This window comes from Acanthochromis polyacanthus, chromosome 7 (genome assembly GCF_021347895.1).
Source record: "Acanthochromis polyacanthus isolate Apoly-LR-REF ecotype Palm Island chromosome 7, KAUST_Apoly_ChrSc, whole genome shotgun sequence".
In the NCBI taxonomy this organism is placed as follows: domain Eukaryota; kingdom Metazoa; phylum Chordata; class Actinopteri; family Pomacentridae; genus Acanthochromis; species Acanthochromis polyacanthus.
The window spans coordinates 34,193,208-34,220,147 of NC_067119.1; the positions used below are offsets into that span (position 1 = coordinate 34,193,208).

General features: G+C 41.9%; 1 protein-coding gene across 6 annotated transcripts in view; it reads left to right on the forward strand.

The window, feature by feature from the left end:
* LOC110968940 (PH and SEC7 domain-containing protein 1-like) overlaps positions 1-26,940 on the forward strand; it is a 172,596-nt gene that overhangs the window by 114,416 nt on the left and 31,240 nt on the right. For all 6 annotated transcript variants that reach the window (XM_051950648.1, XM_051950646.1, XM_051950647.1 and 3 more), the window contains one exon: positions 21,505-21,548. In XM_051950648.1, coding sequence (XP_051806608.1) covers positions 21,505-21,548 — 44 coding nt within the window. The remainder of the gene's footprint in view (positions 1-21,504; positions 21,549-26,940) is intronic.

Here is a 26,940-nt window from a genome sequence, read left to right on the forward strand (position 1 = left end):
GTATGTATGGATGTAAGTAAGAATGTCCTTACAATATAGAAATAAACAAAATACAAAACTGTCCCCACAGTGTAGCCATGTCCTCACAAAGTAGAAACATCTTCGCAGTGCAGAAATGTCCTCAGTGTAGAATCGTCTTTGCACGACAGAAATGTCCTTGCATGAAAGAAATGTCCTCACAGAGTCGAACCATCTTCGCAGTGTGAAATTGTCCTCACAGTAGAGAAATGTCCCCAAAACGTAGAACCCTCTCTGCAGTACAGAGATGTCCTCACATATCTATCTATCTATCTATCTATCTATCTATCTATCTATCTAATCTATCTAATCTACTCATCCTGCAAAAGTGTTCTCAGAATACAGAAATGTCCTTGAAGTGGAGTAATTTTCTTGCTGAGCATAAATGGCCTCATATTGTAGAATTGTTCACATAGCAGGAATGTCTTAAATATGATGATTTAAAACTGAAATTCATGCTCACAGAGATGGAAATCCAGACCCACACACTTCAGAGGACTCGCTTTATTTCCTGGAGTCAGACTTCAATTGGAAGCCCTTAAATTTAATGATTGGCGTTATGAGGACTCTGTTTTGGTCCTCAGAAGTAGGTCAGATCCCCTCAGTCTTACTGTATATACAGTTCTATGTCTTCACAACATGAGTAAAACACACACTCTGAGGGATTCTTGTGATTGTCAGACCAGAAGAAGAAAAAGGAGCACTGCATTAATTTCACTTGTTATGACTGCTGGGGCAGAGCGAGTGTGTGTCTGAGTGTGTTGTGTTGTATTTGTGTGTATGTGCTTCCGTGTGTGTGTGTGTGTGTGTGTGTGTGTGTGTGTGTGTGTGTGTGTGTGTGTGTGTGTGTGTGTGTGTGTGTGTGTGTGTGTGTGTACTTGTTTCTGCTATACCGGTGGGGACTTTGACCTGACTATTTGCTATAAAGGTGGGGAATTGTCTTACGGTGGGGACCTAAAATGAGGTCCCCACGGGTGGCAACACCGTTTTCTTGACCATATTGTTGTTAATAAAAAATGTAAAAGTGCAAAAACATTTGTTTAGGGTTAGGCATTGATTTGGTGATGGTTAAGGTTAGGGTTAGGCTAAGGGTTAGGAGTTAGATATGAATGGGAGTCAATGGTAAGTCCCCACCGGTATAGAAAAACAAACGTGTGTGTGTGTGTGTGTGTGTGTGTGTGTGTGTGTGTGTGTGTGTGTGTGTGTGTGTGTGTGTGTGTGTGTACTTGTTTCTGCTATACCGGTGGGGACTTTGACCTGACTATTTGCTATAAAGGTGGGGAATTGTCTTACGGTGGGGACCTAAAATGAGGTCCCCACGGGTGGCAACACCGTTTTCTTGACCATATTGTTGTTAATAAAAAATGTAAAAGTGCAAAAACATTTGTTTAGGGTTAGGCATTGATTTGGTGATGGTTAAGGTTAGGGTTAGGCTAAGGGTTAGGAGTTAGATATGAATGGGAGTCAATGGTAAGTCCCCACCGGTATAGAAAAACAAACGTGTGTGTGTGTGTGTGTGTGTGTGTGTGTGTGTGTGTGTGTGTGTGTGTGTGTGTGTGTGTGTCACTCTTCCACTGTTGTTTCCGTCTCAGCTTCCCATGTCAGCCTCCGAGTGATCAACATGAATCTGCGTCACCTCTTCACCTCCATCATCCTCATCATCCTTCTGCCTCTGAGTGCTTGTGTGTGTGTGGTGTGTGTTTTGTGTGTGTCGTTGCATGCAACTAGGCGCTGGTTGGTTGAATGGCTGGTGGTTTATGCAGCACCGAGTGCGTGAGCAGTAGCTCTGACTGACTACGAGCAGCAAAAACAGTTAATGCAGAATATTTAGAACAGAAAATCATGAAGTATTCTCAAGTCACAGAGAAAATAAATTGATTTTCTTTGGGTGTCTGTTACAGTCATGGTTGTCGCCTACGGTAACTGGGACACGATTTTAAAGGAGGAGGACATGTTGAGGTATCAAGTCCTGATTCTGGCAAGTTTTAATATTCAGATTGTTTTGAATAACAACTAAAAAGCAAATAAACTTATTTAAATGTTGTGATAGGAATAAAATCCCGAAATAGCCACAGTTTGCGATAACTGCTGGTCAGATACAGAAGCGTTAAAAAATACTGTATGTTTTAGTGGTTTTATGTCTCTTTGTGTCATTTTGTGTCTTTTCTGGTCATTTTAAGTCTCTTTGTTTTGCATAAATGTGTGGTTATTTTGTCGTTGTTTTGTGTCTTTCTCTGGTTGTTGTGTCTTTCTATAGTTATTTTGAGTCTCTTTGATTCTTTTGCATACAGTACCTGACAAAAGTCTTGTCACATAAGGACATAGTAACTTCAAATGGCACATCAGTTGTTCCAAAAAATGGTTCATTTTAATGTCAAGGGCTTTCACATTAATAAGTGAGTGCAAAATGAAATCATCAAAAAGTGTCCTGATGTTCACAGCCTGGTAAAGCCCATAACATCTGTTTTTGCAAGGACAAAAGTCTTGTCCTGTCTTTAAATGATTCAACCATTCACAGATTAGAGCTTCACCTGTGACAAATACTGTAATTCACACATTCCCAGATGTGTATAAAAAGAACCCCAGCAAACCAGACCCTCATGTGAAGTGCAACCTGACTTCTGACAGCATGCCAAAGATTGAACCGCAAACCAAAGTGCTGATCATCAAGAGCCTAAAGATCATGTCTGCTGCTGAAGTGGCAGACATCTTTAATGTATCCAAACGTCAAGTGGAGACGATATGAAAAATATTTGAAGAAACTGGTCACGTTTATGACAAGCCCAGGGCAAGCAGACTCCGTTAGACAACTCTTAGAGAAGTACTCTTAGAGAAGAGCTACACGTGAACTGGTCACCAGAAACCCCTGTATCTACATGAACAGTTTGTCTAATTCTGTCACACGGAGGTCTCCATGGCCAAATTAGTGCTCAGAAACCAGGACTAAACAGAAGACAACAAAAAATTGTATTGCATTTGCCAAGGCCCACAGCTTGCAGGAAGGATGGACAATGGAGAAGTGGCAGAAGGTTGATTTTTCTGATGAATCATCCTGTGCACTGCATTCCAATCAACATAAATATGGCAGAGGACTTGTTGGAACCCGCATGGACCCAAGATTCACCAAGAAAACAGTCAAGTTTGGTGGAGGAAAAATCATGGTTTGGGGTTACATCCAGTATGGGTTGTACGAGAGATCTGCAGAGTGGATGGCAACATCAGCAGACTGAAGTATCAAGAAATTCTTGCTGCCCATTACATTCCAAACTGAAAGAGAGGGAAAATTCTGCAGAAGGATAGCGCTCCTTCTCATACTTCAGCCTCTTGAAGTACCTGAAAGCAAAGCAGGTCAAGGTGCTCCAGGATTGACCGCCCAGTCACCAGACATGAACACTACTACGCATGTCTGGGGTAAGATGGAGGAGGCTTGGAAGATGAAACTGAAGAATCTTGAAGAACTCTGGGAGTCCTGCAAGACTGCTTTCTTTGATGTTCTGGATGACTTCATCAATAAGGTCTCTGAGTCATCGGTGAGACGTATGGATGCAGCCCTCCAAGCTCATGGGAGTAAAATTGTTTAGAGTAAAATTTTGACGTTTGTGTTATTTAAATAAGACAGTGTAGCTACAATGTGATCTAAACCTGCCAATACTGTATCGATATATTAATGTTATACTGCAACACTTTGGCATTCTGTTATCACCCGGCTTGGTGAACTTCTTGTTAAATAGCATGCACACCGTCTCCTGTCTGCTGCTTTGACAGGAGTAAACAGTAAACTGCACTAAACAGTGATCGCAGCTCCACTCGTCCCAACCATGTTTACATAGTTTTTCTTTCATGTAGCCTGACAGCGCATGACTTTTAAAATGAGAACGCCTCTTATTTCCAGTTATTTTGTCAAGACCGAAATGTGTAGAACAGCAGAAATCTTATTTTATAGATGAAGTTGTCCCATTGTTTATTTCCTGGTCAGTCGGTAAGGGGTCCTGAAAAGCCACGCCTACGAAACATCTGTCTCAGAAACCCTGCTATCACCAGTTGATCGGAACACCAGTTATTCTTGAACACTGGCGGAGCCCGGCGACGGGGCGTCTCCGTCTCGCCGCTGAGAGCCACAGGGGCAGAGCAGGTACAGGGCAGCAGTGCGGAAGGCAGCCAGCATGGACGAGCCTGTGAGCCTGAGGTCAGGGAGCTAAAACTCAACATTTTTCAGATACGAATCTCACTCACGGCAGAAGTGTAGCAAAAGTCATGTGAAAATAAAACAGCCAATTGTGAAACCGAACGATTTGTAACTGGTGAGTTGTCTGTATTTTCTGCTAATGTGTAGTGGGATACTAGCCTAGCCATGCTATACCCATGTTTCTGACGGCACAAGGGTCTAGGGAAGCTCGACAGGGAGGGAGGCGGGCTAAAAGGTTGTCTATCAAATCCCTCTGCAGCAATTGGGTAGGTATACAACCAATCAACGCAACGAATAGGCTGACGGAGTTCCAAGAGCACCGGCGGATTGTGGCTAAGTCCCATTAGCTTCCCAACCAGGAGCTGTGGAGCCAACTGGTATATTAAGGATTTGCCATATCCCGTTGGCATAAGTCCAAATACGTCTTTCTTCTCAATGAAACACTTCAGTGCCGTCCTTTGTTTATCTTCCAAGTTGAATTTTAGCTTCACATCTTTAAGGGCTGTGGCCAAAGCCGAGTCGAAAGGTAACCGTTTATTGTGCACTGGTTGTTTCTGTCAGACTCGTCACGCCTCTGTCGTCACTTAGTTACGCCCGCCTTCTGACTCTACACTTCATGGTGATTGGTCCGGCCAGTTTTAGGAGAATCCAGCCTCCAGCCTTATGGAGGGTAACTAGACCCACCCTGGCAGAGAATTAAATTCGTTGCCATGGGTTGTCTAGCGTGGCTAGGCTAGTGGGATATGTAAATTTTTCAACTACGAATGCCTTTGTATGCATTGACAACTCTTTTTACGCATGGACAACTCTTTGTACGCATGGACAAATCTTATTACATGTACAAATTTTACATTTTCAGATGACTTTTGAAGATTCTAGTTCGCATTGACAAATCTCAGTTCACATAGACAAATTCTTTTACACATTGACAAATCTCACTTCGGACACATGGATTGAAATACAGACAGACAACTCTCAATTCACACTGACAAATAGTTTTGCTACAATAATACCCCCATACCCCGCGACACTAGCAAGGAGAATGGATGGAAATATAATCTATTCATTTGAGCCATTTCTGATTCCAACTGATCAACTACAAGTCAAGTTATTTGTTGTTTCTACAACTTGGATAAGTGACAAGACTTTTGTCAGGGACTGTAAATACCGTATGTAGTTGTTTTGTGTGCTCTTGTGTTTTTTTGAGGTTGTATGGTCATTTGTGTGTCTTTTTGGGGTTGTCTTGTATCCTTTTCTGATCATTTTGTGTCTTTTTGTGGTTGTTTTGTGTCTTTGTTTGGTCATTTTATGTCTTTTTGTGGTTGTTTTTGTGTACTTTTGTAGTCATTTTGTGGTTTTTTTTGTGGTTTTGTGTCCCTTTCTAGTAATTTTTGCCTTTTTATGATTGTTTTATCTTTATCTTTATTTTATGTCTTTCTGTGGTTATTTTATGTCTTTGTGTGGCCGTTTTGTATCATTTCTGGTCATGTCTTTTTCTGGTCCTTTTGAGTCTCTTCGTGGTTCTTCTTGTGATCATTTTGTGTCCTTTTCTAGTCATTTTGTGTCTTTTCATGGACGTTTTTTGTCTCTGAAGCTGTTTTGTTTCTTTTTGTGGTTGTTTTGTGTCTTTGTCTGGTCATCTTGTGTCTTTTTGTGGCTATTTTGTCTTTTCTGATCATTTTATGTCTTTTTGTGGTTGTTTTGTGTCTGTGTGGTCATTTTGTGTCTTTTTATGGTTGTCATTTTTCGGTCATTTTAAGTCTCTTTGTGGTTCTTTTGTGTCTTTGTTTGGTAGCTTTTTCCCTCTTTGTAGTTATTTTTTGTCTATTTGTGGACAAACTGCATCTTGTTTGTTTTGCATCAATGTATGGTTATTTTGTGTCTCCATGGTCGTTTCATGTCGTCTTGTGTTTTTTTTCTTGAGGGTGTGTGATCGTTTATGTGTCCTTGTGGTCTTTTTGTGGGCATTTTGTGTCTTTTTCGGATCATTTTATGGGTTTTTGTGTCATGTTCTGGTCATTTTGTGGTTGTTTTGTATAGTTTTCTGGTCATTTTGTTTCTCTTAGTCGTTGTTTCTTGAGTTTTCATGAACTTTTTGTGTCTTTGTGTGGTTGTTTTGTGCCTTTGTGGTTGTTTTGTGTCTATTTGATATCGATTTGTGTGTCTTTGTTTTTTTAAGTCTCTGTATATTTTGTGTCTCTTTGTAGTCATTTTTGTAACACTTTGACAATGTTTTATGTCTGTGGTCATTTTATGTATTTTTCTGGTAATTTGGAGTCTATTTGTGGTTCTTTTGTTTGTTTGTGGGTATATTACCGTACATCTCCATTTTTTCGCATCAATGTGTGGTTATTTTGTGTGTGATCATTTCATATTTCTTTCGTGGTTGGTTCTTGAGTTGTTTTGTTTGTCTTTGTGGTTATTTTGTGTCTCTTTGAGGTCCTTTTGTGTGTCTGTCATTTTTTGAGTCTCTGACATCATTTTGTGGCTCCTTGTAGTGATTTTTGTAAGACTTTGACAATATTTTGCGTCACTCTGAACATTTAGTGTCTTTATTGCCAAAAGTATTTGCTCAACCATCCGCATAATCAGAATCAGGTGTTCCAATCACTTCCATGGCCACAGGTGTATAAAATCAAGCACCTAGGCATGCAGACTGCTTTTACAAACATTTGTGAAAGAATGGCTCGCTCTCAGGAGCTCAGTGAATTCCAGCATGGAACTGTGATAGGATGCCACCTGTGCAGCAAATTCAGTTGTGACATTTCCTCGCTCCTAAATATTCCACAGTCAACTGTCAGCTGTTTTAGAAGAAAGTGGAAGTGTGTGAGAATGACAGCTACTTAGCCACAAAGTGGTAGGCCACGTAAACTGATTGAGCGGAGTCAGCGGATGCTGAGGCACATAGTGCCAAGAGGTCGCCAACTTTACTTTCTGCAGAGTCAATCGCTACAGACCTTCAAACTTCATGTGGCCTTCAGATTAGCTCAAGAATAGTGCACAGAGAGCTTTGTGGAATGGGTTTCCATTCCAGCAGCTGCACCCAAGCCGTACATCACCAAGTGCAATGCAAAGCGTCAGATGCAGTGGTGTAAAGCATGCCACCACTGGACTCTTGAGCAGTAGAGATGCGTTCTCTGGAGTGACCAATCGCGCTTCTCCATCTGACAATCTGATGGGCGAGTCTGGGTTTAGCGGTTGCCAGGAGAACGATATTTATCCAACTGCATTGTGCCAAGTGTAAAGTTTTGTGGAGTGGGGATTATGGTGTGGAGTTGTTTTTCAGGAGCTGGGCTTGGCCCCTCAGTTCCAGTGAAAGGAACTCGGAATGCTTCAGCATATCAAAAAATTTTGGACAATTCCATGCTCCCCACTTTGTGGGAACAGTTTGGAGCTGACCCCTTCCTCTTCCAACATGACTGTGCACCAGTGCACAAAGCAAGGTCCATAAAGACATGGATGACAGAGTCTGGTGTGGATGAACTTGACTGGCCTGCACAGAGTCCTGACCTCAACCTGATAGAACACCTTTGGGATGAATTAGAGCAGAGACTGAGAGCCAGGCCAGGCACACTCCTAAACCTTGTGGACAGCCTTCCCAGAAGAGTTGAAGCTGTTATAGCTGCAAAGGGTGAACCGACATCATATTGAATCCTGTGGATTAGGAATTTGATGTCACTTGCGTTCATATGCGAGTCAAGGCAGATGAGCGATTACTTTTGGCAATATAGTGTATATGCAATGCATAATATCAATCAATCGTCTAAGACACATTTCAATGATATTAATCTTTCAGCTGCTGTGCTCCCTTTCATTTTTAATTGCATTTTAAACAATTATATATACTAACAGTCAATAGAACTCAAAGTTTGGCCAGGAAGGGCATCTGAAAACGAATCCCATTTTCTTTTAGAACTTTCTTTGCTTCCTTGTACTCGTCTTTTCTTAAGTACACTTGGTGCATAGTCATTGTCCAAATTTATTTGCGCATTCTTCCAGATAAAACCCTTCTTCTGCCATGCTGTTCGGAGGATCTCCTCTTTTACTCTGTAACTTTGAAATGCAACGAAAATGGATCTCGGAGGATCTCGGAGGAGCTCCTTGTCGCGGTGTCAGACCCAGCGCTCGGTGCGCCTGTTCAATCTGGAGATCCTTACGGTCTGCCAGGGATAGGTTATGTTTTAACAGCTTCTCAACAAAATGTATCATCGATGGAGACTGGTTCTCAGATCTCTCAGCAATGGAATAGGTCCTGATATTATTCTGTCTAGATCTTCCGTCCTGGGCTGATTGTTTAGATTCTAGATGAGACTGGAGTTTCACCAGCTCCTCCATCACTTCTTCCATAGACTGCATCCTCTCCTCAGCATTCTGAATCCACCTTGTCAAGTCTCAACTTTGCCTTGCAGATCTCATCCTTAATTTCTCCGAGTTGTTGTCTGTTGACAATTTTTTTTTTTGACATTATTTTCAATGTGAGAGCATCGAGACCATAAAAACTAAACGTACATTAATACATTGATGCATTTTTTGCCACTCACATTTTTATTATTTATGATGCAATTTCAACCAACAATATGAATACAGAGTACCAAAAAAGACAAAAGTGTTATTTCTAAGAACTCAAGAACTGGGAAAGATTCATGTCAATCTGTAGAATAATAATAATATTTAAAAAGGGGGGGTGAATGTTTACCAGAAAGTTTGTAGACAGAATTTTAAACATTTCCAGATCCAAAAACACACTTGGACAGAGACACAGAGTTAAACATCTGTGTTTTCTTTTTGTAAAGACTTTAGATATTCAGCCCATTTAGACCACAGTCTAATAAATGTTTCTTTCTGAAGGCGAAGAGAGAAAGTAATTCTTTCCATCAGATAAATGTCATTCACAATACTTGTCCACTCCTGTAATGTGGGTGGGTCAGGAAGCAACCAGTGCCTTGTAATTACCTTTTTGCCAGCAGCTATCAAGATTCCGAATAAATATTTATCAGCTGGCCTGACCTGTTAGTCCAGTTTCCCTAAAAACAGTGTGGAAAACTGCATTGGTAGATTTAAAGCTTCGTGAAGCTCTATCCAAAACAGTTGAACCACTGGGCACTCCCAAAAAATATGCCGGTAACTGGCCTCTTGGTGTCCACACTGTCTCCAGCATGTTGCTACCCCACCACTGAAGTGTGCCTTTTGTTTTGGAGTAATAAAGAAACAGACCAAGCATTTCCACCCAAGCTCATGCCACACACAGGAACTGGCATATTTCCACTGAGAACAGCATATGCTCAACCAGTCTTCATTCAATATTACTGTATTACTCTCTCGCTCCCATTTTTATTTAGCATAGGTTGTGCTGTGGGGAATTTTAGATATCAGGCCTTTATAGATTCGAGAGATGACACCCCTATTTGATTTACCTTGATAAGCATCAATGAGAATAGTCAGTATCGGGTCACCAAAATCTGTTTCCTTTTAAATGTTCGAAATGATTACGTACCTGAAGAAATCTATAAAAGTCAATTCTTTCAAGATTATATTCCTCCCTCAATATTTCAAAGGTTTTAAATTGTTCTTTTTCTGTAAGACAGAGATATGTTGTTATTCCTTTCAAAATCCAGGATTTAAATCCCTTATCTAATACATTGGGTTTAAACTCAGGGTCATGGGCACACCATTGGATTATTTGTAATTTGTTGCTTAATTTATATTCTTCTTTTACCATACTCCAAATTTTTAGCTGTGTTTTGATCCATGGGTTTTGTATTTCATCAATAAGTTTCGCTAATTGTTTGTGTGCAAGTACTGCTTGTATTGGGGAGTCAGCCATAGTTTATTTCTGTTGTTCAAAGTCTCTTTGGTAAGTTTATTCCTAAATATTTTAATGAACCTCAGTCCTAAGTAAAATGGAATTTTTCCCCAAGTTGCATTGTGGGTTGATAGTTGATTCATAAAATTTGTGTTTTGTGTAAATTTAATTTGTATCCAGAATAATTACCAAATGCTTCCAGCAGATCCATTAATTTGGGTAGTGAATTATGGGGATTACTTAAAAAAACAAGATGTCATCAGCATATAGTGCCCCCTTGTGGTCTTCTCCTTTAATGTGAATGCCCTTAATACTCTGAGTTTGTCGTATCCATTGAGCAAGGGGTTCTATATACAGAGCGAAAAGTAGGGGTGAGATTGGACATCCCTGTCTCGAGCCACGCTCCAGTTTAATAGAATCTGAGAGATACCCATTTATCTTTATTCGAGCTGTGGGTTTGCTGTATAATGCACGTATACCTTTAATAAATATATTGTCCAGGCCAAATCTCTGTAGAATTTTGTAAAGGAAAGGCCAACTTACTGACAAAAACTTTTTTATTTATGCCAGTATTATGCTTAAGCTGACCTCTACGTCTGCCTCTTCTTCTTCGTTAGCATTAGCATTACCTCATGGGCATTCCCGGCTATCGCGATCGTGTGAGTTTACGGTCTGTGCGTTTTTCTTTGGTTTCATTTTAGTTTGCTTGTCCCGCATCCACATCTTGCCCTGATCCATCTTTTCGAGTTAGTTTAAATCATGTTTAAGTTTAGAGGGCAGTTTGATTCCAAATGTCGGAGGAGAAAAGCTGCCATCTTTACAGCTGCGCGGTGGAAGCCCTCTTCTAGTTTCATGTGCATCTTTGTAGTTGTTTTTTGGCTCTTTTGGTTGTTCTCTGGTTAGTTTGTGTTTTTGTGGTCATTTTGTTTTCCTTTGTTGTCATTTTGCTTCTATTTATACTTGTATTGTGTCTACTTGTTTGTTTTCCATCTCTCCGGTTATTTTTGTCCTTTTTTTGTCATCATTGTGAGTTTCTTTGTGATCGTACTGTGTCTTATGGTGGTTGTTTTGTTTCTCTTTATGATTGTTTTGTGTCTCTTTGCCATTGTTTTCTGTCTGGCCACATTGCATCGATGTTCATTTTGCATCTCCTTATGGTAATTTTGTGGTTGTTTTGCTCAATGGCCATTTTGGTTTTCTTGGGTTGTTGGTCATTGTCTTCTTATGGTTGCTTTGTGTCTCTTTGTAGTCATTTCTGGCCTCATTGGTCTCTTTCCTTGTCTTTGGTCATTTTGAGTCTATTTGTGGTTGAGTAATGTCTGTCTGTTTGTCATTTCTTTGTGGTTATTTTTATGTGTTTTTACATCTTTTAGTGATCGTTGTGCCTGTCTTTGCGGAAGTTTTGCATCTCTTTGGTGATTTTGTCTCTTTGTGGTCGTTTTATCTCATTGTGGTTATTTTGTGTCTATTTGTGGGGTCTTTGCATCACATTTTGGTCCTCAGAATTTCCCTTAATTATATTAACTCTATAAAATATACAGTAGATATTGTGTAAAATACTAAAAGGTGTAGTGAACCATTCTAAAAAGTAAAACAATTTCCATTCCACTGTGTGATCTTTGCTTTTGCATATATTGAAACTGACACCGTTAACTGAGCAGATTACCTGAAGGTTAATTAAAACTGCATCATTAGATCAGTGCATGGTTATAATCACCTGCTGTACAGTTGGATATGTATTAATATTTCAAGTGTTTTTGCTGCTGGTCATCTCTCAGCTGCATTTACACCCCCTGTCAAAAGTTTTGAGACGGGGTCTCATTCACTTGAATGAGAACCCGTCTCAAAACTTTTGACAGGGGGTGTACATTCAGCTCTGTGATTCCTCTATGATTGACAGCTCTGGGAGAAAATGCCCATTGCTACAATGAGGGAAAAGTTGGCCAATTTGTGGTTATATTATGTCTCTTAGTGATGATTTTAAATTTATTTGTAGTTTTTTTTTTTGTCTTTTTGTGGTCATTTTGTGTCTCCTTTTGTTGTTCTCTGTTGTCATTTTGTGTCCCTTTATAGTGTTTTTTTTTTAAGTAATTTGATTCTCGTATGTGGTTGTTTTAGCCCTGCGACAGACTGGCGACCTGTCCAGGGTGTCCCCTGCCTTCTCCCGAGTCAGCTGAGATAGGCTCCAGCACCCCCCGCGACCCTAGTGAGGATAAAGCGGTGTATAGAGAATGGATGGATGGATGTGGTTGTTTTGCATCTCTTGGGTCATTTTGCCTCTTCGTGATTTTTTGTATTTCTTTTCATCATTTTCTGATTCTTTCAATCTCTTTCTTGTCTTCAAATTTACACTAGATTTACTTCTGCCCTGAGCTCTCGTAGGAGGCGGTCGCATTTTTCCTCTCTCTGTCTGTCTCTATCTCTGTTCTTCTCCCCACACCCTCATGTTTTCTGCTTGCTGCACTTTTGTCTTATCTCGTCGATCTGACTTGGAGCGATCGTTTGGCACTGGACCTTCAAAACACCGATCATGAAATTGATTAGCTGATCTCTCAATGCAATTGACAAGATTGTCGCGCCCCTGGAACAATAACAAACTCCTCTGGAAGTTTTCATGGCCTAGAGAAAGGACGTGTCCATAGCAACCTGCTGTGTTATCGCGCTTCTGCCCTCGCGAACTGGGTCTGGGACAGAAGGAGATTGGCTACACACATACACACACATTTGGACTCATAAACTGAGGACTGCTCACATTCACACACACATGCCCATCCCCCCTACCAAGCCGCCTCCACAAGCTTCCCACTCGTGATGCACAGTGGTCAGGAATCCTTGGCGCGGCGCTATGGCGCAGCAGCTGCATAGGAGACCGACTACTGTGCTGAGTAGGCTTGTCACGATACTAGAATTTTAACTTCGATACCGATACCCAGTTCAGTATCGATACTCGATAACATTTCGATACCACACGAAACAAATTAAAGCACAGGCTCTTGTACTTTGCTATAAAACCATTTTTTTATTGGGAAAAACTTCTCTATCATTAATACAATATACTGCCATGTATGAAGTTGCTGCTCTGCTGGTCCAAAGGTCTGTTGTGCATGAAAAGTATGGTTTCTCTGAAAGCTGATCCATGATGAGATGTTTTGTTGCATCGTATAATGCAGGCATTTCAGTGCTCATGAAATGATTACGTGAGGGAAGGTCATACCTAGGATTTAGCTGTTTAAGAAGTTGTTTGAACCCAGATTTCTCTACTGTGTAAATGGGGACCATATCCATGCACAAATACTCTGTCACAGCCCTGTTTATTTTCTTTGCTTCTCCTGATTTTGGATCATAATGTCTTTGCTGGTCACACAGCTGTTAGCGAAGGCTGTTGGTGTTTTGGTGTCGCTGCAGCTGGTCGACTCTCTCCACTCTCAGCGTCACTCTGGAGCTATAAGAGAAACATCACACTTAGCAGACGCAAATACGTTTGTATCTCGTTAAATTAAAGCAGTCAATTAGGATTACTCGGGCTGCTGGCATGCCTGCTAACGTTGGCAAAAAGCCCCATGTAACGTTATGTTTTGGACTAGCGCTAGCTAGCTAGCTTAGTCGGCTAATGCCCTGGCAATGTTACGTTGCCGTTTAGGATGTAAATACAACTCAGTTTAATCATGGTCAAACGGGAGCTAACCTCACAAAATTCCTTAAATAGACTGGGATGTCGGTCTTTAAGATGCTTGGACAAGTTGCTGCTGCTCTTGGTCGGCACAACTCGGTAGTAGTGTTTGCATATCGGTTTGTCTATATCCTTTGCCTTTCCGCGTTCATCTGCTTCGTAGGCAAAATACCTCCAAACAGCACTTCTACTCTTTTCCCCGTCGACCAGGACTGGCCGCGAAGGCTATGCTGCGACACTTGCCATGGTTATTATTTCTTCATTCCATCGTGTTTTGCCGGTAGTAGCGAGACATTAACAAGCCTGGACATGCGGTGAGTTCGGAGGGGGGAGGGGGGGACGCGTGGACTGTAACGGGAGCAGCAGACCATAGAAGCAGAGTATCGATAGTATCGATACTAATGCAAGCTAGTATCATATCCGTTTATAATGTTTAGGATTGAGTAAGTACCGAAGTATCGATATTTTTGACAAGCCTAGTGCTGAGCTACCTGTCCCATTACCCCCCGTCCTTATCCCAACTAACCTTGTCTCATGTCATGCTTTGCTTGTTGCGGGTTCGTTTTTTTCAGGTTCCTTCTCAAATTGAATTTCCCAACATTGGAGGTTTCATTTGGTATAACGAACCTTTTTTTCATTTTACCCTCTGCTATCCCTACCCAGATCCCAAATGTCTTTGTTTTTCCTTTTCCTCAAGACAGGCGGCATGCTCTTGAAGGTGCAGCAGCCCGAGCTGCCATTGGCAGGGCAGCTCAAATGAAATTTCATTGTATATGAAAGTGTGCAATGACAATAAAGGATTGATTGATTGATAGATACATAGGATAAACCTTAGAATAGGAATTGTAGAAAATATTACATGTCATGAAAAGTCGTAATGTGCAAAACATTTTCTGTTATATTATGTATATATTAAAACCAACACCTACCTGAGCAGATTAAACAAGATTAAGTATAACTGTATCATGAGAATCAGCTGCATATTTAATAATATATTTATTAATTTCCAGTGTTTTTGCTGCTGGTCGTCTCTCAGCTGCTTTTACATTCAACTCTGTGATTCCTCTGTGATTGACAGCTCCACTGAGTGCAGAGGGGGCAGGCTCAAGCAGTCATCCCTTCCCTCTGATTGGCTGCTGTGAAAAATGCGCATTGCTAGAGCAAGGGAAAAAGAGAGAGGAGGAGGGAGAGCGAGCAAACAGTCCTCAACAGTTCAGAGTCTCACTGGAGAGGAAGAGGAGGAGGAGGAGGAAGAACCTGAAGAAGAAGAAGAAGAAGAAGAGGAGGAGTGAGCTCACCTGACCTGATGGAGGGATTGTCCTGCAGGAGGAGGACGGCAACAAACGAAGGAGGAAGAGGAGGAGACTGGGAGTGAAGTTGGAGGGCGGAGGAGTGCAACAGGAGGAGAAACTCCTTTTTTCTTTCTCCCCATCAGCTTGTCCCTTTTTTCCTTTGTACTTCCATCCTCTGTCATCCCTCCATCATTCCTCCATCGGGGAGTTGGAGGAGGCTGACGTCAGTTTTGGGGTGCTCTATCTCTTTCTTTCTCTCTCTCTCTCTCTGTCTGACTGACTGTGTGGGTGTGCTCCATCGCCCCAGCCTCCCTTCTTCTTCTTCTTCTTCTTCTCTGTTTCTTTTCTTTTTTGCATGCGAGCCGCCGGTGCTGCTGATGCGCTTCCTCCGTCACGCAGCTTTATTTGCAGTCCAGGGATTCTCCTCCACCACCACCATCGCCACCTCCACCGCCACTGCATCAGGAGGCTGCGTTCAACAGCAACACATTTTAGGAAAATCCAGACAAGAAGAAGAAGCAGCAGCAGCAGCTCAGAGTTTGGATGTTTTTCGGCTGAACATTTTCGTGTCGTGAGCTGATGAATCGCACGTCATCGCTTCTGAATTGTTGATGGATTAGACTGAAACACACAGACAGTTTGGAGAGTTAAGTTGTTTAATGAGATGCCAACAGGAGGCCGACCGACTGACAACATCAAATATTAAAATCAGAATTATTTTCACTAATATGTAGCAATAGAAAGTCTCTGTTTTCCTCTAAAAAACATCTATAATTATCTAGTTTATTTCAGTGTGAATCAATTTTTAGCCTGAGATAGAAATTGTTCAGTTATTGGTTTATGTAAGGAAAATTAATTTTAACTACAGAACTCCATGTATATAGTTAAAATCTTGCAGCAGCAACTGTATAAAGATGCCTAATTTAAAAAACTAAATATCTATAGATTTGTCAAATTCTGATGTTGACAAACATTTCATTCATTCACAGATTTCATGTTTTTCTCTGTTTTAATTAATTGTAAATCAATTTTCTTTTTCATTTTGTTGAGTGATTAATACAAGACAAAATATTTTAACTACAAAACTGCATGTATAAACCTATGAATGCATTTTTTAAAGACCTCAAATAATAAATCAAATATATAATGACACCTGAAATCAATTTCCTTTACAACTTAACCTTTAAATCAACAATTTTTTATTTGATTCAGTAGTGTTAATTGTAGGTCATTTCTGCAGAAAAACGTTGATTTTCTGCTTTTCTCCATTGCAATTCATTGTAAATTGACTTTCTTTCTTATTTTGTAGAATTATGAGTTGATTAATGTAACAAAAACAATGAAAATCATAGTTTGTAGCCTTAATTTTAACTATATTATACTCCTTAACCACAGAATTATAGAGCATGCATGTGTAAAAAGATGCCCTAAAATATAATATTTTACATAGAATTGGTAAACTTCGTTAAAAACATTTGTTGCATTTTTATTAGACAGAGTTTGACTAGAATGGAGCTTCTGATTCATTAATGAATGTATTTTTAGCCCTAGTTTGAGCTATACATGACAGAATTATGTGCATTTGGATGAAACACAAAAATTGGTCTTTTGTAGGGCGTTAAAAAATTAATGCCGCAGCAGATTGTGTCCAACCTCAGTCCACAGTTTTTATGTTAGTTGGCAGCACCGTGTTGTCGCTGTCGTTTTGCCTCCAAACACCTGAGCGAGTCGCCAGCAGGATTATGAACCGGATGAAGCGCTGCTGTGTTTTTATGCATAAATAATAGAGATGGATCCATAATGCAGCAGGCTGAGCTCCGCTGAGGACACCATCAATCCAGCCAGACTTAGTCCAGCCATCATTAAGACTCCTGTTTCTATTTTAAACATCCTCATCTCCTTGTCTCCTCTGCCGCTTCCTCGTCCTCAGACTGAAATTTGGGAACTCGCTCAAAGGGAGATAATCTGGAGTCATATCTGCGTCCAAGTTCCTGCAGAGTTTGTAAACTAAACTGATGATCTCAAACTGGTTACTGGTTAAAAGCAGAAGTATTTGTTAAAGACCTGAAGATTTCTTGAATTATTTGGCGGTCCCATAGAGGTTACACTCTTACATAAGCCACATTTCTACAGAGGAAATTGTGGATTTGGCAAAAAAAAAAAACATTTTTTTTGGACATCTGACCTGTTCGTTGAGTCTGGATCTTTTTTAAAGACTGTTGTAAGTCAAATCCACAATGATCGGGGTAAACAGCATCCACTCGACTGGCCGCATGCGGTCACGATCGCTGTGCTCGGTCCGGAGTGGCCGGGACTCGAGGGATACCGACCCGTTCAGGTATCCCAGAACCCCCCGTTCACGATCCCTCAAACCGCTGGCCTTCCCCGACCTGCTGGGGAAAACCCAGGATGGGCAGCAGCACCCGCAGAGCCGCAAAAAGAAGGTAGAAACTGGAATGCAAACAATTCAGACATGAATATTTGAATGCAGGACACAAAATCTGATATGATATGATTGCACTCTAACAAGTTTAAACTTCACAGAAAACCTCAAGATGCCATTCAAATCTGTCTGCAGCTGTTTTACTTTATCTAAATTTGAAAAAACTGGTTTGAAAGGCATGTGGACACAAGGACTGCGTGAACAAGTTTTCTTGTTGGTTACCCAGTAATCCTGGTGCACAATTTGTTTAATTTCTTTAGTAGGGCTGCAACTAATGATTATTTTGATAAACGATTAATCGGTCGATTTTTTTTTTTTTTTACATTACTCGGTTTATGCACTTACATTTTAGTTTTGCCTTTATTTTCCAATGTAAAATATTAATAAAGGGCTTATGTTATTCAATATATATTTTAAGAGCTTTTAACCATGTTACAATGTCCTAAATTCTTCAAAAACCGATCCAGAGTTGGATTTTAGTATGTCTCAATTAGCAGCAATCAAAACACTGACCCATCAACACATACATACTCTGACAACCATCCAACGTCACAAGATCTTAAATGAAGTTTCACCAAGGCAACATTTATACTTTAAAAGCATCTTTCCTGTAGAGAAGCATTTTCTGGCCACCCATGTATTTTAAGTTATACTACAATAATATCACAAGTAAGGGCTCCAAAAGTAGTGAACTAAATTTAAGGTAGTAATTTCAGAACAGAAAGAAAATAAAAACTATTTTGCTGTTAACTGCATTTTATTTTTTCCAAAAAAAAAAACAGATTTCACCTGAGAACGAGTTTTATAGCTTATTAACATGCTGTGAGACTGTAAACAATACTTAAAATAAAATGCCATTTCAGGATCCTAAATGGTAGTCACATTTTTAAGAGTTTTTTTTTTAAACAGCTGAATATTTAGAGAAAAGTGCATTTTACAAACAGTGTAAACATTAGTCTAATGAATGAATCATGAACTTTGCATTGCAGTACAAAAATGTTAGCATGTCCACATGCTCTGGGCTAAGGCCAGCTCTCTTTTTAGAGGCTATATTCCCTGCTGCAGAAAACAGCCACTCTGCTGGTGTAGTAGTGCTTGGTATATAGATGTAGGACTTTGCTAACCTTAACAAAAGGGGGTATTTCACCTCATTTGACTTCCACCACTGTAGCGTATTTTCCATCCATTCTCTATACACCACTTTATCCTCAGTAGGGTCGCGGGGGGGACATGTATCCCAGCTGATTTGGGCGAAGACAGGGGACACCCTGGACAGGTCGCCAGTCTGTCACAGGGCTACATATACAGACAGACAATCACTCTCGCATTCACACCTACGGGCAATTTAGAATAATCAATTAACCTCAGCATATTTTTGGACTGTGGGAGGAAGCCGGAGTGCCCGGAGAAAACCCATGCATGCACAGGTAGAACATGCAATCTCCATGCAGAAAGATCCCAGGCCCATGCCAGGATTTGAACCAGGGATCTTCTTGCTGCATGGCGAAAGTGCTAACCACTATGGCACTGTGCAGCCCTGTAACGGATTTTCTCCCTTGGAAACTGGCTTCTCACCGAAGTATGTGAGGACCTCCTGTTGGACTTTCCTAGTGAGTACACAGCTGCTGAACGTGAGTCTGACGCTGAGTGAACATCACATGACCTAAAGCAAGGCAACCTATTGGTTGTTTGCTTCTTCTTCTGCAGTTCTGGTTGCGTAAAACCTACACTGGCTCATGACTGCCACACCTGGTCACCGCAATTACAGGCTGGCTTAAAATATGCGCGAAACATGCCGCTTATGGTAAAAATAGACTTATTAACCAACTAATCGATGACCAAAATAGTTTACAACTGTTTTAATACTCGATTTTAATCGATTAAATCAATTAGTTGTTTCAGCTTTATTCTTTAGTAATTTCATTAGTGTCTCTTCGCTCTGCCCATTTTACCATTTTGCCCAAGTTATTACTTCATTTCAGTAGATTTTCTGAACCATTTTAAGGGTCTCCATTAACGTTTTCCTACATTTGGCGCAGGATTTAATCTTCATTCAATGCTCTGTTTTGGAATATTGGCATCACAGATGGCCGCTGCTAACAAAAAGCACTGTAAGACGAGTTAAGTTGTTGATTGCGAATGAGTTGTGACAATAACTACTCGCAAATGTTTAGTGTGCAAGAAACAGTCCTGGAACTTTTCGATCACCGCTTGAAAGTTGAAAATCTAACAATTGTTTTAATTTTTTTTTTGTTTTTAGCTGTGATAAATGGGTTAATTTTGCCACTTTTTCAGAAATAGCCGATAAACTTGTTTCGTATTAGATGAAAGTAAGAGTTTGGGTTACAATAAGTCACTTGTTAAACTTCGAGAGCCTCCGTCATCATGGTTGGACAAGTACAAGACCTTTCCATCGACCCTAACCTTCTCGGTACACAAACTTTGTGGCTCGATAAGATAAACGTTATTGACTCCGTACTGGTAATGACTCACATGTTACAGCAGCTAAATACTATTAAGGTATAGAAGCAATCGAGAGAAGAAATACAAAACTACAGTGGGAATAAAAATAAAGATATAATAAGTACTATATGCACCTTTCACATTTACAAATATGACAGAATGGTCAAAAACAGGAGGTTAAAGGGTTTCGAAGACCCATCCATCGACCCTAACCCTCTTGATATACCAATTTCGGGGGTCGATAAAATAAACTTTATTGATCTCTCACTGAGAAAATTCACATTATAAGATCGAATGAACCATGGAAGGATACAAGAAGAAATACAAAACTCCAAAAACACTAAAAATAAAGATATAATTATAACTATGTGCACCTTTCACATGTACAAATATGGCATGATGGATTAAAAGCTGCTTTCAACACCTGGGACAATTGCAAACTACTCTCAAATGCTCATGTGTTTGGTGTGCAAGGCACAGTCCTGGAACTTTTCGATTGCCACCTGAAAGTTTAAAATCTCATGATTCATTTGGATTTTCTGTTTTTTGAGTCAGTTATATTATACATTGTGTTTATAAGAAATCACAAAGATTAAACTATTTTTAGGGCTAAAAAACCACCAAAACTGAATGAATTGTGATATTTTCAACTTTCAGGTGGTGATCGTGAAACTTTTTTTCTAATTTCTTAAGAATAACTTGTGCCTCTGACACCCATGCAAAGGTTTTGGAGTTTAGATGGTTGAACAGGAAATGTCTGTCATTTCTGCGTCAGGGTTTCTCTATTTCCTTAGAAACCTGCCATTTTTCCTTGTTCAGTGAACCTAAAGAACCTAAAGAATTCCATTGGTGGATTTTTTAGGTTCACTGCAGTTCATGGTGTTGCTCAGTTTTTGTCCATCGGCTGTGCACTATTATTTCATGACGCATTGGTGGAGTCTTTAGGTACATTATATGTTGTGAATACTTCCAGCTTTACATTTAAACAGCACTGCAAAATGGCAAAAAAGTGACTGTTACATATCCAAAACTAATGTTTCTCATGTTGTAAGTCTGCTGCACAGTGCCATAGTGGTTAGCACTTTCGCCTTGCAGCAAGAAGATCCCCGGTTCAGATCCCGGCATGGGCCTGGGATCTTTCTGCATGGAGTTTGCATGTTCTCCCTGTGCATGCGTGGGTTTTCTCCGGGGACTCCGGCTTCCTCCCACAGTCCAAAAATATGCTGAGGTTAATTGATTACTCTAAATTGCCCGTAGGTGTGAATGTGAGTGTGATTGTTTGTCTGTATATGTAGCCCTGTGACAGATTGGTGACCTGTCCAGGGTGTCTCCTGCCTTCGCCTGAGTCAGCTGGGATAGGCTCCAGCACCCCACACGACCCTAGTGAGGGTAAAGCCCTGTATAGAGAATGGATGGATGGATGATGTTGTAAGTCTACTACAGTGCCTCTGTACTGCTGGCAACCACAACACAGAGTCCGTCTGGTTTCTGCATTGTACTGAGGACTGTTTTATTCTGCACTTGAAGAATCCTGAAATGTTAAACCCTGAAATAGTGAATATCCTTGAACGCTGTGAATTCTGAGCTCGGTTCGTGTCATATATGTGTGTGTGCATTTTGTCTCTGCAGACGCTGTACAGCTCCATCAAGAACGAGAAGCTGCAGTGGACCATGTAAGTTTTTTCTGTTTCCAGGTTTAGCACGCAGCATGTACAAACATCTGGTATGTGTGCTCCAGCTCCGTCTTGCACGTTTCTGTGCATTTGCATGTGTGTGTGTGTGTGTGTGTGTGTGTGTGTGTGTGTGTGTGTGTCTGCTGCGCCGACTCCCTTATTTAAGCTTCTGTTGCCACGGTAACTATTCCCTGTTTCTTCCCTCGCTGTAATTACAAGTCAGCATCCCAACGCCCGTGCTTCACTGTGGACTCACTCACACACACATATACACACACATACATACATATATATATGTGTGTACAAGGCGTCTTGTGTATGTTTAATATCTGTCCTCCCTCATGTCCTGCCCTGTCTTTATCCTCAACGCTTCAGCTCTGCTTCGTGTGCGTCTTCTGCCAAAATTTTGCCTAATTCACCGATAACTCCACAGTGATATAAGGCACCACAGGGAACAATAAAGCATGCTGAAATGAGGTGACAGGTCTCGGTGATGACCAACTTCATAAAATGCACGACAATAGAACACGACGTTCTGACTTTAGGAGCTGCAGCTTGTTTGTTTGTATCATTTTCTTTATGAATTACGATGCTAATGATTTATTTAGATTGAATGCTGCTAGAAAACAGTGAAAAATGACCACATACAGAGATCCTGTTTTCACCTGTCACACCAACAGTCTGTAATATTTACTTTATTCAGTTGTCATACCTCGTTCATAATTTTGCTTGAAAAAAGGTTAGAATGCTACAGCAGTCAATTTTCCACTGCAGGAACTTGGTGTAGGCTTCCATACTCTGAGTCTTATGGTTTCCATTGGGGTTTAGGATCCAACAGCTTAAATCAAAGTGCACCAAGACAATGACAAATAGTAGTGAGTGAACATAAATTCAGTTCAAAGACCACGTAGGTAGTAGAACAATGGAGGTACAGCATGTGTTAGCCCATATGGTTAATTTTATGTTGTGGATGGTGATGTTAGAAAGGAGTAGACTGCTACTCGACCAGGACAGTGAGAGGGCAGAAAAATAACACTTTATATCCTCTCTGAGTTTAATTAATCAGCAGTGTTTCAGGGCCAGTCAGAAGTACCTAGCCTGAAGTAGGTACTTTTTTCTCCCTATGAAAACAGCTCTGAAAGAGGTTCTACCAGGGTAGTTTTAGCCATGAGAATATGCACAAATGTCGGGTCCCTCTAAAAGTTCCTGCAGTAGAAAACTACCTTAAAACATGGAGAGTTTTGGTATAAGGTCAAGATTTTGTTTAAAATATGTCCCTTGTTAAGGTTAGAGAACCTTGTCACTATGGTTATAATAATAAACAGGTGGTTAAGGCTTAAATAAACAACACAGAGTTGGTTTTGTAGACCCATCCATCCACCCTGACTTTCTCCCTACACCAACTTTGCGGCTCGATAAGATTTAAACTTTATTGATGGCTCACTGGGGAAATGGTACTGTGCTCTCTTGTACTTTATGTGTTTTGTGTTTTTTGCTTAGTTTTCTGCTCCCCTCCACTGGTCACATACACCAGGGACAAACTCTTAAACATTGGCACATCTGCCTGTAAAACTTTTTTACCGGTTTTCTTCGAACCAGAAAGTTTTGCAGAGATTTTGGTCGGAGGAGCAGCAGTTCTGTACGGGATTACCCGGAGACGCCGCCATGGGAAACGCGCAGGTGCGCTCGTCAGACTGAGACAGCGGAGACTGCGGACCGCGCTCCCGGCGATTCACCTGGCGAATGTCTGCTCGCTGGCAAATAAAATGCATGAACTGCTGCTCCTTAACAGAAAAAACACGGACTTTTGCAGATCTGCCGCTCTGTGCTTCACAGAGACCTGGCTCAGCGAGCACATCCCAGACACCTCACTCCATCTCCCGGGCTTCCACGTGAACCCGGAGGACCGCATGGAGCTGTCCGGGAAAACGAGGGGTGGCGGAATCTGCTTTTATGTGAACGAAGGTTGGTGTACGGACGTCACAGTGCTAGAAAAGTCATGCAGCCCTCATTTAGAAAGCCTTTTTACAAACTGTAAACCTTTTTTATTCACCTCGTTCATTCTGGTGGGAGTTTACATCCATCCTCAGGCCTATGTCACTGAGGCCTTACAGCAGCTGGCTGACCAGATAAGCAACATGGAGCAACAACATCCAGACTCCCTGCTCATCATACTGGGGGACTTCAACAGAGCAAACCTCAGCCACAAATTGCCAAATTACAGACAGCACATCAAGTGTCCCACCAGGGATACAAACATACTAGACCACTGCTACACAATTTTAAAGGACACCTATCGCTCCGTTCCCCGGGCAGCATTGGGACTCTCTGATCACTGCCTGGTTCATCTCATCCCGACCTACGGGCAGAAACTAAAATCTGCCAAGCCTGTGGTAAAGACTGTAAGGAGATGGACCACTGAGGCAAAGCTGGAGCTACAGGCCTGCTTTGACTGCACTGATTGGAGTATCTTTGATTCTGCAACCACTGACCTGCACGAACTGACCGACACTGTGACATCCTACATCAGTTTCTGTGAGGAGATGTGTGTACCAACCAAAACCTTCCTCACTTACAATAACAACAAACCCTGGTTTTCACCAAAGCTCAGGCAGCTTCGTCGAGGAAAGGAGGAGGCCTACAGAAGTGGGGACAGGATCCTGTACAACCAGGCCAGGAACACACTGACTAAGGAGATCAGAGTAGCTAAGAGGAGGTACACTGAGAAGCTGAAAAACAACTTTTCAGCAAACAACCCAGCGTCAGTGTGGAGAAGCCTGGAGACCATCACAAACTACAGGAGACCCTCCCCCCACAATGCAGGGAGCCATCACCTAGCCGAGGAGCTCAATGGGTTTTATTGCAGGTTTGAAAGGCCATCTTTCTCATCTCTCACCCACCCCAACAACACCACCTCACAACTGTTCACACCTCCTGCCACCCCTTCCCTTCACCCCGTAGATCCTTCACCTGCACTCAGGATCTGTGAGGAGGACGTGTGTTGGCTCTTTCAGAGACAGAAGATCAGGAAGGCACCAGGACCAGACGGTGTGTCTCCCTCCTGCCTGAAAGTCTGCGCTGACCAGCTGACACCCATCTTCACACAGATCTTCAACAGATCTCTGGAGATGTGTGAAGTCCCCTCCTGCTTCAAACGCTCCACCATCATCCCAGTCCCCAAGAAATCCTCCATCACAGGACTAAATGACAACAGGCCCGTCGCCCTGACGTCTGTGGTCATGAAATCTTTTGAGAGACTGGTGTTGGCCCACCTGAAGGACATCACAGGCCCCCTGCTGGACCCCTTGCAGTTTGCCTACCGGGCAAACAGGTCAGTGGATGATGCAGTAAACATGGGACTACACTACATCCTTTAACACAATCATCCCGGACATCCTCCACTCCAAACTCCGCCAGCTCACTGTGCCAGCCTCCACCTGTGAGTGGATCACAGACTTCCTGACAGACAGGAGGCAGCAGGTGAGATTGGGGAGCATCACATCCAGCACCTGGACAATCAGCACTGGCGCCCCCCAGGGGTGTGTGCTCTCCTCACTGCTCTTCTCTCTCTATACCAACGACTGCACCTCAGGTGACCCAAGCGTGAAGCTCTTAAAGTTTGCAGACAACACAACTGTCATCGGCCTCATCCGATGACAGTTGATGGTGATGAGTCTGGGTACAGACGAGAAGTGGAACAGCTGGTCCTCTGGTGTGGTCGGAACAACCTGGAGCTGAACACGCTCAAGACTGTGGAGATGACAGTGGACTTCAGAAGGAGCCCCCCTGTGCTGCCCCCCCCCCCCCCCCCCTCCCCTCCATTCACAACAACACGGTGTCTGCTGTGGAAAGTTTCAGGTTCCTGGGTTCCACAATCTCCCAGGACCTGAAGTGGGAGTCCAACATCGACACCATCAGGAAAAAGGCCCAGCAGAGGATGTACTTCCTGCGCCAACTGAGGAAGTTCAATCTGCCCCAGGAGCTGCTGATCCAGTTCTACACCGCCATCATCCAGTCTGTCCTCTGCACTTCCATCACTGTGTGGTTTGGATCAGCCACCAAGCAGGACAGGCACAGACTGCAACGGACAGTCAGGACTGCAGAAAAAATCATCGGTGGCAGCCTGCCCTCCATTCAGGACTTGTACATGTCCAGAGTCAGGAAAAGGGCAGGCAACATTACTGCAGATCCGTCACACCCTGGACATAACCTGTTTCACCTCCTCCCCTCCGGCAGGCGCTACAGAGCTCTGTACGCCAAAACCACCAGACACATGAACAGTTTCTTTCCGCAGGCTGTTGCTCTGATGAACATTTGCACAGTCTGAATCGTGAACATAAACATCCATAACCTCAACAAACAGTCCTATAAACAATTAAAGCTGCAAACAGCGTTGGTCAGGTCATCGCATCTGTGTGGCCCGGCTGACCCACACATGTCCCCCAGGTGCTGCTAAAACTAAGAGTGTAAAGTTTCAGCCAGATTGCAATACGTACAGGCCACAAGTTGCTATACGTACAGGTCACAAATTGAGGTAACAAAGATTCTTCCTGCTCTCTGGTTATCATGTTGCATTGGAGCTGCTTATTGCCTTTGTGCAAAAAATGACAACTTTGTCCAAAATATGAATCATTTTGAAAATGGCCGCATTCTACTGGTTGCCATGGCCACACCGTCAGATTGTTGCGGACCATTTTGATAACTTTTGATCAGCCATGACTGGTTTACACCCGGACCAAATTTCAGCTCTCTAGGGGTTACACTGTTTGAGTTAATAATTTTTGAAAATATCCAAAAATGACAGAATATGAATCATATTTCAAAATGGCTGCATTCTGTGGGTCGCCATTTCCACGCCCTCAGACTTTTGAGGAGCATTTTGATAACTTTTGATCACCCATGACTGGAGTACATCCAGGCCAAATTTCAGCCCTCTCGGGGTTACGCTGTTTGAGTTTATAGATTTTGAAAAGTGTCCAAAAATGACGCAAAACTGTCCAAGATATGAGTTATAATTCAAAATGCCCGACTTCCTGTTGGATTATGGGTAATGGTCCAAGAGGCCTTTTTGTGCGCCTTGACGAGTTAGATATGTGTCCCGAATTTCGTGGCTCTACGTGAAACCCTGTCCGGGGGCTGAAATTTCTAGGGGGCGCTATTGAGCCATTTTGGCACGCACGTGTGCCATTCCCATACAATATCAAATTTTTCGCTGGCCTTGATGTGTGTGGCGATTTTCACGCGTTTTCATATATGTTTAGTGGGTCAAAAAGGCCAATTTCGAGGCCGACAAAGAATAATAAATAAACCCTAGGGTTTCAGTAGGGTCCTCGGCACCATCCGTGCTCGGACCCTAATAAAATTATAACTAGAAATGCACCATTTGCACCGA